General features: G+C 39.5%; 1 protein-coding gene across 1 annotated transcript; it reads right to left on the reverse strand.

Annotated features, from left to right (window-relative positions):
* Positions 1–309: 309 nt before the first annotated feature.
* Positions 310–5,359, reverse strand: MC5R (melanocortin 5 receptor). The gene is made up of 2 exons (XM_016431701.2): positions 4,603–5,359; positions 310–3,558 (listed from the first exon to the last, which is right to left on the reverse strand). The coding sequence occupies exon 2, from the start codon at positions 3,487–3,489 to the stop codon at positions 2,509–2,511; it is 981 nt and encodes a 326-aa protein (XP_016287187.1). The 5' UTR covers positions 3,490–3,558; positions 4,603–5,359; the 3' UTR covers positions 310–2,508.
* Positions 5,360–13,181: the final 7,822 nt, after the last annotated feature.

Raw genomic sequence — 13,181 nt, forward strand, 5'->3', positions numbered from 1 at the left:
AAAATTTGGAAATTGTCTAAAAAAGTAAAATAGGAGCCTGAATAAGAAGGGCTTCAAATGTCAAATAGTGATCAAATTAATGAGTAGTTTTGACCTGTATTTATAACAAATGTATAATTTTACTTGTATAAATTAATGTTATTTTAAATGGAGAAATGGTACCCGTGTGGATAATGCATGTCCACAGAGGTACTACAATGAAACATAACATTTCATGTATCATCTCAAGAGCCACTTGGTATTGACAAATTCTTAGTAAAACCAAATAAACTCTAAATCAAAAAACATTCAAATGATGACTAGGAATGGTTTTTCTAGTTCCTTGATTTTATTAACCATTACTTTAATTTACACTAAACAGCTCCAAGAAAACAGAACATCAAACACATAAAATGGATATATATTTGGTTTGGTTTCTCATTTACAATTATTCACATTACCCAGGATATATTCAGTTCTTCCAGCTAAAGGTCCAAAGTTTTACGTAGTTTCTAAGTTATTTACAGAGTGACTAAAATACATTTTGAGCATTTATATGAGGACCTGAAAATAAAAGGTCCTGCTCTTTTGGCAAATGAGAAGCACCATGAAGGAAAGTTTTAACCAATCATATTGTAGCCAGGGGCACTCACAAAAGAAATACCATGAAATTACACCCTCCCTCCCCCATAGAGCATTCAGTTCCACTGGGTCAATAACAAAAATCCAGTCTGGAGTAACTATTCAGTAAAAAATAAAATAAGCATATTGAGATTTTCTAGAGAAATATAAAAGATCATATGTGAATGGGTGGTTAGCCTAGAAATTGAAGATCACAAAACAATTCCCAGGGTTACTTCCATAACAGGCAGAATGACTTTCTTGATATGGAGCCATGTAAGGCTCTTAAGACCACCTCTAGTTTTCTTATATTGATATTCTAGTAATCAGACACAGCTAGAAAGAAGTTCAGAAATCATCTATTCCAACTCCCCAATTTCACAAGTTAGAAAACTGAGGCCTAGAAAGGTTGCCCCAGACTTCACAGATAGTGGCAGATCTAGGATTCAAGCCCAAGTCCTCTCACTTCAAATTCAGTATTTTACTCCTGTCTCCAGTGAACCTGAGTTCTTCAGTATCACTCTATTCAAGAAAGTAGTCACATTTGTATTAATTCTTCTATATCCAATCCAATATGGAGTAGAACTCAGATGAGAACATTCAGGGAAGGAGCCCTATATTTTAGATCCTGGACCTAAATGGCCAATTGTCAGATGCTCTATATCCACTACTGTTCTTTTTATATCATTTCCTACTTTGGGGGTATTCTCAGTGAAAGTGAGCAAAATTAAAGCAAATCGATTTAATACCAAAACTACATTCAACCCCCCTCAGATATACTTCTTGGGTGAGGAAAAGAGAAGTAGACCACTACTTTTTAGACTGTTAGTCTTAAGTGAAAATCAGTACAAAGTGATACAAAACATATGCAGATTCGGCTTGCCACTAGACTTTGATGTCAATGTGAGTCAACAGGAGACAGAACTTGGACATGTTCAATGAGTGGCATATCTTTGCCTTAAATATGTTACAGCATAATTTATGGAGCTTACTTACAGATGTTCTTTTCTTATGGTTAAGGCTAAGGGACAGGCCCAGGAAATGTCACCCAAAAAAGCTAATCTGATTGGAATCAGGCAACAAAAATGAGTTTCAGAGAAGTCACAGAAAGATATAACAAGTATTACAACATAATTTTTGTTAGAGATATGAAAAGTCCACTGGCAGGCACTTAATGAATACATACCCAAAACCATAAAATTGGGCAAAAGGGAGAGAAATGAGGTATTTCAATGATGTGGATAGATCTCAAGAAGGCAAAGTTAGGGTTAGAGTGTTCTCTTATCCCTTTTAGAAAGTGTGCCTAACGCTAATGAGCATCAAGCCATCATGTAACTGCTTCTATAGGAGAAAAGATGCATAAGGGGTCAAAATACATCACTTTTAAAAAAAATTCAATTGACTCTATGCTAATGGTGGGGGAGGAATATTAGCCCATTGGATTACACACAGAAAATATTTCTCTAATCACTTGGATTTGGACTGAAAATAGACTGCATGATTTCTTTCTTTTGCAAGGAAGCAGTTACTTCCTTGATTTTGTTTTGCTCAGGCTAATGCTAAGGTTAATTTCCATTTCCCAAGCAAACAGTACCAACAAGAACCACATAGATGAGGGGAAAGGAGAAAAAAAGGAAAGAGTCAACCTGAAATTTAGAAATTTGACATAGACAGTATCAAAAGTGGATTAGCCACATGTGGATAGTTAGGTATTGGTTATCATTCCAAACAAAGCAGAGAGAAAAGCATGCATCTGATTTTTGAAGTGCAAAAAAAAATATGCAAAGTTAACACATGGCTGGATTTGTAGTTTGCCAGCAACAAAATTATCCACCCCTCTACAGCAACTATCTGTCTTTGTCCAAAAAGGAAATGAGAAAGAAAAAACAAAATAAAAATAATGTGTCTTTAATACTTGATAGGGAACCCACAGGTCATTCTAAGTCCATAACAACAAATAATCTCTTTGAAGGTCTTCCTCATCTCCTGGCTGCGGAAGGCATAGATCAGAGGGTCAATCACAGAATTACACATGATAAGTATGAGGTACATGTTGAAGTGGGACATGAAGCAAATGCAGTAAAGGTTCTGGGGACACGAAATCATTAGGATGAGGTGGAGGAAGAATGGAGCCCAGCAAACAATGAAAACACCAAGTAACATTGTCAAGGTGATTGCCCCTTTCATGCTGATCCTCTGCCGAACCGAACTATAGCCTGACAGGGCTGCGATCCTCTTCACATGAGTTCGAGCCAGGAGGAACATATGGATATATAGAGATACCATAAGGAACAGCATGGTGAAAAACATGGTAATGAGACAAATAATAACATAAGTAGACTCATAGTAAAGGATGAAGATGATCCCACAACCAGTACAAAAGGTCCAGATGCAAGCAATGATAATCCCTGATCGCTTCACTGTCATGATGTTGTGGTAACGCAGGGCATAGAAGATGGTGACATACCTGTCCACTGCAATGGCCAACAAACTGCACATGGAGGCCACCACAGAGATGCAGATCATAGAATCAAATACATTGTCTATATGGCGCACAAAAGCATCTTCCATCACTAGATGCTTATTGTTTATTAGGTAAATCGTGATGGTCTCCCAGGCATTGGACACACTCACTAGCATGTCTGCAACAGCTAAGTTGCACACAAAGAAATACATGGGAGAATGTAAGTTCTTGTTTTTGACTATGGCACCGATGACTAAGATGTTCTCTAAGAGGCTGACAATACCAAGGGTCAGGAACACCTCGACAGCTATGCCCACTTGTTCACAGGGTGATGACTTGCTCTTGATCATGGGTCCTGACATGTTGCCCCCCAAAGAGCTCAAGTTGAGATCCAAGGTGTGCAGAAAAATAGAGGAGTTCATCATGAGAGGAAGGGACTCTCTTCTTTCCAGGGAATTTGCTATTAGCAAATATGTGATCCAGAGAGAACAGTCCTACCAAAAAGAGAGAACAGCATGACACAAGCAAGCCCAAGTCAGCAGAGACAAATAGAATAAAATACTCCTAATAGTTTCTCTCTAGCTATATCTCCTTTATTGAATCTCTGATAATTTTGATAATACCTAAAAATAATGTGTGCTCTGGAATTTAATTGGACTTCCTGGTATTCCTTTCTTTTCTGTTGCCTCCCCCCCCCTTACAAGAAAAGTAAGATCATATACAAAAAAAAAAATAGATTTTCTCCCGTTACGTCCCTTCTGTTCTCTCTGCTTTGGGGGATATTATGCTAAGAGAAGATAGATAACTGAATAATGTGCACCCTTCCCCAGAATCCCATCTGGGATGACAGATATACATCTGCCCTCTCAATATTGATCCTGACTCTTTTAAATCTGATTAAGTCCCAATTTTGAAAACTAATTGATATCATTTCATTAGCTTCTTCATGTTCACTTTTGGGGTCCCGTGCTCCAAGCCAGGTTTGTATCTACATTTAGGAAATTGAGAGGGAAAAACTAAGATTTGTTTCCCTCTACTGAATATTACCTTTTCTCACTATGCCATTTCTTGAGAAATCATTTTATTCATTCCATAAAAACATATGAACAGTTTAATGCTCCAAAAATACTAGTTCCTTAAAAAAGAAAATTAATTCCCCCAGTTACACAACTGCTTTCTGCCCCATTGTGATCTAAACACTCCCTTTGCCCTTTAAACCAATAGCACAGTTTTGTTTTGTTTTGTTTTGTTTGGGGGGATGGTGTTCAGATTTTCGTCATTTTTCCTATTGAGAATGGCCCCAATAAATACTATTAAAACTGCAATCACCTGGTGCTGTACAGAATAATTAGCCATGCTCCCTTCTAAGGGAACTCAATCAATCATATTCCTTAGCAAAATATCTTCTAGAACAGTTTAAGAAATAGTCACTGAGCCACGCTAGTCGCTGCTCACACCCTTCTCTGACTAAAAGTTAAGAATGGATTCACATTGCTCCTGACAGCCCTTCAAATCAGAAGAGAGTTGTAGCTATTTACCGGTACCGTTCCTTCAGCATTTACTTCTGTTCCCAGACAGCACTCTTTCTCCCCCAACTGTTGGAAGTTGCAGTTCTCCCAGGACACCTCAAATCTATAGGTTGTGATGTCTGCCTGGAACAAGATGTCATCACCGGGGAAGGCAGGAATTCTCAAATCCGGAGAGCAAAAGCATCAATTACCTCCACTCCAGCTGCCCTTATATAGACTCACAGAGTTATTGACTCTCCTGAGCTCAGCTGACGACTCCTCCTCCCTCCCCCCTCTCTCCGTCTTCCCCCCTTCTCTAGTTCTTCCGTCCTTTCTCCCAACTTACTCTTTTTTAGAGTAGCTTGTGTGAGCAATGAAGCCTTAGGCTGCCGGTACCACCTAGTGGCCCACAGTAGTAGGGCAGCTCCCCAGTCCATTAATAAACCCTTTTCAATGAAGGATGACTAATTCTTTATTAAATCCTAAAGATTAAATCGTCTTCTCCCAATCTGCATTAAAAAAAAAAAACTTTTTTACTGCGGCTAATTTAACTAGTTGGACTGTTCATGTTCCTTTCCTTTCCCTTTCCTCCTTGAACTTATTAAAAAACCAGTCAGCCCTCAGTGGTTCTCAGAGAACTTCCATTTCTCAAATCCTCTTGTAAACTATCTCTTCCATGAAGCCTAACAGTATTTATCCCCCATTGGAGCTTAGCTGACAGAAATAAAACCAAGAAGTGTGACTGTCCAATGCATCACCTTATTCCGTGATTTTATTACTGAATCAGACTGCAGAAGAGTTTAACCCTTGCAAGCAAGGATCTTGCATGCTGCTAAACTCAGTGTCTTCCCTTTTAAAACCTTTTTTTAATTTTATCATTAATAGAATTTATTTCCAGGTATCTCAGAATCCCCTCGCATTTCTACACCATAGAAGGAAAAATCCAGCAAACAGATATGTATATATGGATTATATCTTTCATGTTTTTATTTTTCAGTTCATTCTCTGGAGGTAAACATTCACAAAGTTGTTCTTTCAATATTAAATCTGTAACTGTCCATAATGTTCTCTTGGTTCTACTCATTTTGTTCTTCACTATCTCATGTAGTCCTTTCCAAGTTTGTTTGTTTTTTTAATTAACCTGATCATCATTTTTTTTACAGTGTTCATATATTTTGACAATTCATCAGTAAAAGGCAATAAATGCTTGTTGGTTGATTGGTCCTGATCTCCTAACTTCAAGAGACAGTGTTGTCCCATAATTGTTTTTATCAAACATCAAAAGAGACAAATTTCTATCTGGAGCTATCTGAACCTACAACTACATAAAAGGAGGTGTATGTAGCATTGGGCTTATCTTTATATTAAGCAATTTGTTGTCTAATTAGTAGAAAACACACATTACAGGCTGTTCTGTTATCTATTGTACTTAGCTGACTCTTTGCAGAAGGCTTCCTTGCCATTAGCTTTGACCTTATTATAGAATTTGGGCATTTTCCTCTCTTGATCTCTTTGGGTGCCTGGCTTTGAACTTTGATCTGGGTTTGAACCTGTTTGGTTAATTCCTGAAATGTTTCGAGTTTTTTGTTTGTTTTTTTTAAGGAGGTGGGGAGAGGAGGTTGAGGAGGGAATAATTTTTTTTTTAATTTCAATAACATGTCTGAATCATCTTTTTTCCTCCTTTCCTTCCATTCCTTTTCCTTCCTTCCTTTCTTCTTTTTTCCTTCCTTCCTTTCCTTTTTTTGAATAAACATACTTCGAATGGAACCCTGGCTTTATTGATATGGCTTCTTTCTTTGCTAATATGCAGCACAATTCCTCCATGAGTGGGTCATTATTCTGGAATCACCTACAGGTTGTTAGCCTGGCCGACTAAAAAAAATGCCATCTATATAATTTTTTAGTTTACCTTTGCAAGGTGTTTGGTAAGATATCTCATAATATCTTTGTGAATGAGATGGACAAATGTTGACTAGATGGTGATACAGTTCAGTGGATTCATAACCCACTGAATGGTAAGGCTCAAAAAGGATTTACTGGTGGATCAGTGTCAGGGGAAGTTTCTAAAGGAAAGCCACAGGTGTATTAGAGGGTTAGTTTGAGTATAATGGAGAAAGAGTTGATGATAAATGCCCAGAAGGTAGAAGGAGGGTGAGATGGATTCCACCCCCCTTCAGTCTCCTTCAAATATGTCTCTCCACTAACCATGACTTTACTCCCCTGTAATAACTGATTTAATGAGTGAACCTCTTCCCTTGGGGTAAGAGAGAGAAATCAGCTCTCTCCCTCTTCCAGAATGACAAGGAAGTCAATTTAGTATAACTGACAACTTTATTCTAACAAATTGTGGTTAGGGGTAAGATAAGAAAGATGTCTAACGGTTAAGGTCTATAGGAAAGAGGGTAAAGGAAGTCCCTATCTGTCTAAAATATCTTCCCCCCCCCTCCAAAGTTGATAGACTCAGACTTGTCAGCCTGATCTCTGAGAGGTTCAAGATTTATGACCTCTGGTCTTTATCACAGCAGAGCCAATGTCCAGACCCAGGGTGTCACAGGAGCTGTGTGAGATCTTGTTATGCTGTTCTTATTCTTCTCAGGTATCTGTCACACTTCTTGGTATCTTTGGAGGGAAATTGTGTTTAAATTCAATAAGGGATTTTGTATGGTTCAGGATACAGTCTCTGATCAGACCTGCACTTTTGCTGTCTCAAGATAAGAGAGAGCAATCAACTGCCTCTCCTTGGAATCTCCTCTTCCCTCAAGATTCCAATCCTCCTCAACCATCTCCTACTGTGGAAACTTTGCATTTCTTCCAGGCTCTGTCCTTCAAAATCTCTGGATTTTTCTTCTATCACACAGGGCATGTTCCTCAGATCTATTCTAGTCTATATTTTATTATTGATGAAGGCATTCAAGTGTGTGGAAAGGAAAACTGAATCAAGCTTTTGGCCTTTCTGCTACTGATGTGAAACCGACAACAGTTGAAATGTTGGAATGAAGATATTGACAATGATGACAATTGGTAGGGGGAGGGGCGACTGGGAGAGTGACAGTTGCTCTCAAGTGGTAACACTCTTTCCCAGCCCTCAAACTGGAAGGAGCCTCTCTCCCTGTCCTTGGATAGAAGTATCTCTATTCCTGAATATTTCCCCTGTGCTCTACAAAAGGATTTAAGGGGAGGAGTAGTTTGAACTTAAGGCTGGTCTTTAAGGCATTAGCCCGAAGAGACAAGTCTAACCAGCTCTGAAGGTCAGAACCTTTTCTTCCTCTTGCTGTCTTCTACTAATGACTTTGAACTTAAGAAAGCTAGCATAAATTAGCATAGACAGGAATAAAAGAAACCATCCACAAGCCTGAGAGGCCTGGCCTCAGCTCAAAAGCTGAGAGAGACTCAAACCCGATCTGGGGGAAAGTATAGGCCAATCCTTATTTCTCTTGACCCCGATACCCTCCCAATCCAAACTTGTTACTAAATTCATCTTGAGTTAAAAAAACCACAGTCAGATAAGAGGAGAACTATCATTTCAGGGGAACATAGAGGGAGCAGAACCTAAGGACAGTCATTTAACCATAAATGGTCCTTATTGCACCCCTGCAGGGCTGGGTCTGGGGAAAGGCTTGTCCCTCAGGAGGGTCCGTGCTTATCTGCCCTGGAGTATCTTCAGCATCAATCAATAGAGAAGACATCCCCTCAGGCTATCATAGTTGGCCTATTTCTTGGGAACCCCATTTTTCAAAAGACAGACTCTCAGCAGAGGGTACCTCTCTCCTTTTACCTCACCAGCATCCATATTTCCTCTATCCCTTCAACTCCTCCATTCCCTGTTATAAACCCTTCCTTATCCCCTGAACCTTGTCAATTCTCCACAATTCCTTTACTATTACAAATGAACCTGAATTCAGGAAGAGCTAAGTCTAAATCCTGCCTCAGATTCTTAGTTACTGGCTATATAATCCTGAACAAATAACCTAACTTTTTTCCCATATAGACAAAATAACTTAATAGTCAAGATGAATATGAATAAGGCATCTGCAAGGAATTGTCCAGAATGGTTTTTATGAAACTGAACAAGAACAGAGAAACACATGTATAAAATGTCAAAATAATGAGTAAAAAGAGAAAAAAGAAAAAAAGAACAATTATACATCCCTGCCATAGAAAGAAGGTCCTAGAACAGTTGTGTGAGTTGCATATTTCCTCATCTGTAAAATGGGGGTAATAATAGCACCAATAACAACCTTCCTTGTTATGAGGATTAAATGAGATAATAGTTTTAAAGTGCTTTGAAAACTGAAAGTGCTATATAAGTACTATCTATTTTTATTAACGAAGATGACATCACAGTTGGCAAATCTATCAAATTTGTGGATGACAGAATCACAGTATAAGAAAGATGCTAGTATTGTGACTCTGGACCAAATCAGAACATATCACATCACATGGGCAATTAAGGAAAGCTGCTTTGGTAATCTGAAAAGATAATATGTAGAAGAATAGATAGATGGATGGATAGATAGATACATAGACAGACACATAGATAGATGATAAATAACTAGATAAATATGAATGTGTGGATATATATAAATATAGATGTTATTCCTCTATAATGATGGGGAACTGTTGGGGGAAGTGGAAGTTGAGACCTCTACAGTGCATGGGGCAGGAACTGCAGTTGAGAACTGATGAAGGACTTCTGGGAAATTTTCCTGAAGAGGAGGTCTTAAGGGTGGAGATGCAGAAGGATGTAAAAGGAAAAGCTTTTTCTTGGGGCCATTCAAGACACCTTTGGGGATTTCTAACACTGACAGAAATCTTAACATTGCAGGTTCCTATTTAAAACATTGCTGGTTCCTGTCAAGTGTTTAAAAAAAAAAGAAAAGAAAAGAGAGGGGAAGTTTGGGGCTTTCAGTATGGAGAGAGAGAAAGGGTGGAGAGCCCTCCTTCCACAAAATGGGGTTCAGGGGAGACAGCATATATAACGGGTTAACTCAGAGAGAAGAGAGGGGGTTTAAAGATTTTCCCCCTTCTGCCTTCTCTCCTTAGCTAAAGCTGATCTCCCCAATTTGCTCTTGTCCCTCTTGTCCCCCTTCCACTTCTCGAGACCAAAAAGGTCTCCCCTTGATCAGATTGGGGAACACAAGCTTAGATTAGCAAATAGACAGATTAGGATAAGATTTATTATTTTGGGAGGGGAGAGGTTAGATGGGAACAATAAGTAGCATAGATAGATTAGAATAGACATGGAACATAATTAACTTGTGTGGCCAGGGTGGCACCACACAAACAACAGAAAATGGAGGATTTGTGATTGAGGCTGGCACTAGAGAAAAAGTGCCAGACTGAAGAGTATATGAAATTGATCACCTCGATGGGGGAGGGGACCCAGGAGTGAATTTCCTGAGGAGAGAAGACTCTGGTGAGGAGGGCAGTGAGGGTCTCTTGGTCTTGAGACGTTGAAGAGAGAAGGTAGATAGATTTTCTCCTGAGGGTTACCCATTTTTCCTGCTGGTGACTGGAAATCTTTCCCCACAACACTTTCCAATTGAAGGGACTTTCTGAGGAGAAACCTGAGCAGACTTTACCTCAGCTCCTGTTACCCATGGGTGAGTCAACCTGACTTTCTCTCAGGGGGCTCAGGCTGCCAAGGCCCGAGTTCCCCCCAAATTCAAGGAGGGAGGGAAAAGGGTTTAGATAGAGACAGGAACCCCCTTCTCCCACTTTCCTTTTCCCATTCTTCCCTGCCCGTTATTCCTTTGTATTACCTGATTGAGTTAACATTAAAGTTATCTGTTCCCCAAGCTGAGTGTGAGTGAACAGATCAAGGAGAGACCTTTTTGGTCTCGAGTAGTGGAGGGGGGACAAGAGGGACAATAGCAAATTGGGGAGAGCATCTTTAGCTAAGGAGGGAAGGTAGAAGGGGGACAATCTTCAACCCCCCTCTCCTCTCTCTGAGCCAACCCATTACAGCTGCTGTCTCCCCTGAACCCTACTTTGTGGAAGGGGGATTCTCCTCCCTTTCCCCATCTCCATACCTCAGGGTCCAAGCCTCCCCTCTGGGGTATATCTCTTCCCTCTCGTTATCTTTTCTTAAGACACAAGAAACCTAATTTCTTCAAAGACTTTCATTCTATGAACTATTGAAATACTGGACTCAAATTGGTGAGCAGTGTTCTCTTCCCTTTTTCTGCCTCTCCCCTGCTTATAAGAAAATCTAATACTTCAGTAATTAGTTTTATTTAGAAAGAGATTTAGGGTGACACACAACCCCTCTAACCTCTACCCTTCAACCCAATTAACAATTAATCAAATAAGCAGTCAGATAGCAGATTCAATCTCATTTACATAGAAAATAAGCCTTTTGCAGACTCCATCTTGTTGCCAGTTTTCAAGTAGTCAGGAGGGGGAGGCTTGTGAGTGCCCCAAAGCAACACATATCCGGATTGAGATTGCACATTCCTGTCCTTGTAGAGAAGACTTCCCCACTGCCCTTGAGGACCAGCATGGCCACCAAGGGGCAAGCCTTCTCAGAGGGGAGATCTCCATTTTGTCTACCTCAAGTAGACAGGGAGTCTTCAGGGACTCCACAAGGGAGTAGTGAGGGAAGCCATTTTTATCAACCCTTTCCTCACTGCCTTCAACCCTTATCTCTCTATCTAAGGAGTGAGAGTTCCCCAAAATTACACCTCTTAAAATATTGGAGAGATATACTGTGAACGGGGAATTAAATTTATTCTAATTATGTGGTACCCTTGAAAAAAAATGAAAGTCAAGTTGACTAATTGGTTTGGGGAGAAAGAATTAACTGTGTTTTAGATATGACGAAGAATACATACCTAAGGGACATTCAATTTGAGATGTCCAATAGGTAGTTGGTGATGAAGGATTGGCATTCAGGAGGAAGATTAAGAATCATCTGCTTAAAGATAATTAAACCCTTGGGTGCTGATGAGTTCATCAATTAGGGAATATAGAGAAAAGAAAAGATAGCTTAGAACAAAGCATCACAATACTGGGGGAAAAAAAAGTTTTAATAGACATTGTAGTGATCCAAACTCTATTAACTAAAGGAAAATCATCTTCTCTAATTTAAATAGCTAAAATCAGTAAAATTAAATAGGGTTTACCAGCCAATGCCATCCACTACAGTTTTGTTATGTATCCTGAGCAATCTTTTTTTTATTGTAGAACCTCATCAAAGAGGAAATAAAGAAATAAGAAGTCTTAATCTTTCACAAATTAGCATTTTTTTAAGTTTGGGGGGAGTTGGGGCTTCAACCTGTGTTTTTATCAATACAGTTAAATTGCCAAGTTGAAAACATCCTTCAAAGATACAAAAAGAAAGGCAATTCATCTGTAACCTTTAGTCTTAGAGAACTGCCTAAGGCACTCAGAAGTTAAATAACTTTCTTGTGGTCCAACAACCAGTATGTGTCAGCAGCAGACTTTGAACTCAGTTCTTCCTGACTTCAAGGGCAATCTTATATGCAATAAGACAAGGCTCACCCTGGAGACTTAAATCTTGGCTCATGTTTCACATTCAATATTTTTCTCTTTCCAGTCTGATATCTTTAGGGAATCTGGAGAGGAGGAACCAGGAATGAGGGAAAGGAAATCCATTAATTATAAATATTTATTAGCAAATGTAGTCAAGAATCATGATAGACATTTCACATATGACTATTTTAAAGACCAGAAATAGCTTGGCTGCTACTCAAAGCTCTTTCACAGACTCAGAGACTTAGAACTACTGAACCCTATACACCCTCAGAGGGGAAATGTATTCTCTGAATTACATGATGTAGAACAGAATAGAATAGACTTCTGAAATCATCTAGTCTTACCCCCTCATTTTACAGAGGAGGATATTGAGAATCAGAGAAGTTGTCATTTGCCCAGAGCCTAACAGGCAATAAAAACACCAGGATTTGAAACTAAGTCTTCTAACTTCAAATCTAGAATTTCTGTACAATCAGATTAATCTGCATGCATCAATGCTTTAAAAAGAAAAAAAAAACAGCTTCAATTGCAAAAATAGGGAACGATGATTACTGTCAGCTTGTTCTTTAAATATAGAAAAGAATATTAATCCCACAAGTGTATAATTACTTTTATCAACTGGAAAATGTTGACTAACATATCTCATGGACTTCTGGGTAAGCATGGTGGCAGATTAGACTTGGCTTGCTTCCCCTCCTCAGACCCAATGATACAGATGACCCCAAAAGACCTCAAAAAAAATCCTCATAAGAACACAGGGACTCTACAGTAGGGCACAGCACTGAAGTAACATGGGATTCAGACATTTCCACACTATAAAGGAATAAAAAAGCTCCCACCCAAACTTGAGCTGACCTACCCTCCCCCACCACACCTATGGAACCAGAGTTAAAGTCAGCACGAGCCAGAACCAAGTGAGGGAGGGGCACACCAGGAGTGAGCAATGGGCAGCCCCAGGTCTTGGGAGCTGACTAAGACCACCAAGGACTTACCCCTGAGAGCAGTAACAACCGAAACCCCGGCAGGTGGGCAAAGGGAGCTCAGAACTCGGGAGCTCAGAACTCGGGCGCTCAGAACCAGTGCAGCATAATCAATGAGTGTGCGAAAGGCAC

The sequence above is a fragment of the Monodelphis domestica genome, chromosome 3, assembly GCF_027887165.1.
Source record: "Monodelphis domestica isolate mMonDom1 chromosome 3, mMonDom1.pri, whole genome shotgun sequence".
Taxonomy (NCBI): domain Eukaryota; kingdom Metazoa; phylum Chordata; class Mammalia; order Didelphimorphia; family Didelphidae; genus Monodelphis; species Monodelphis domestica.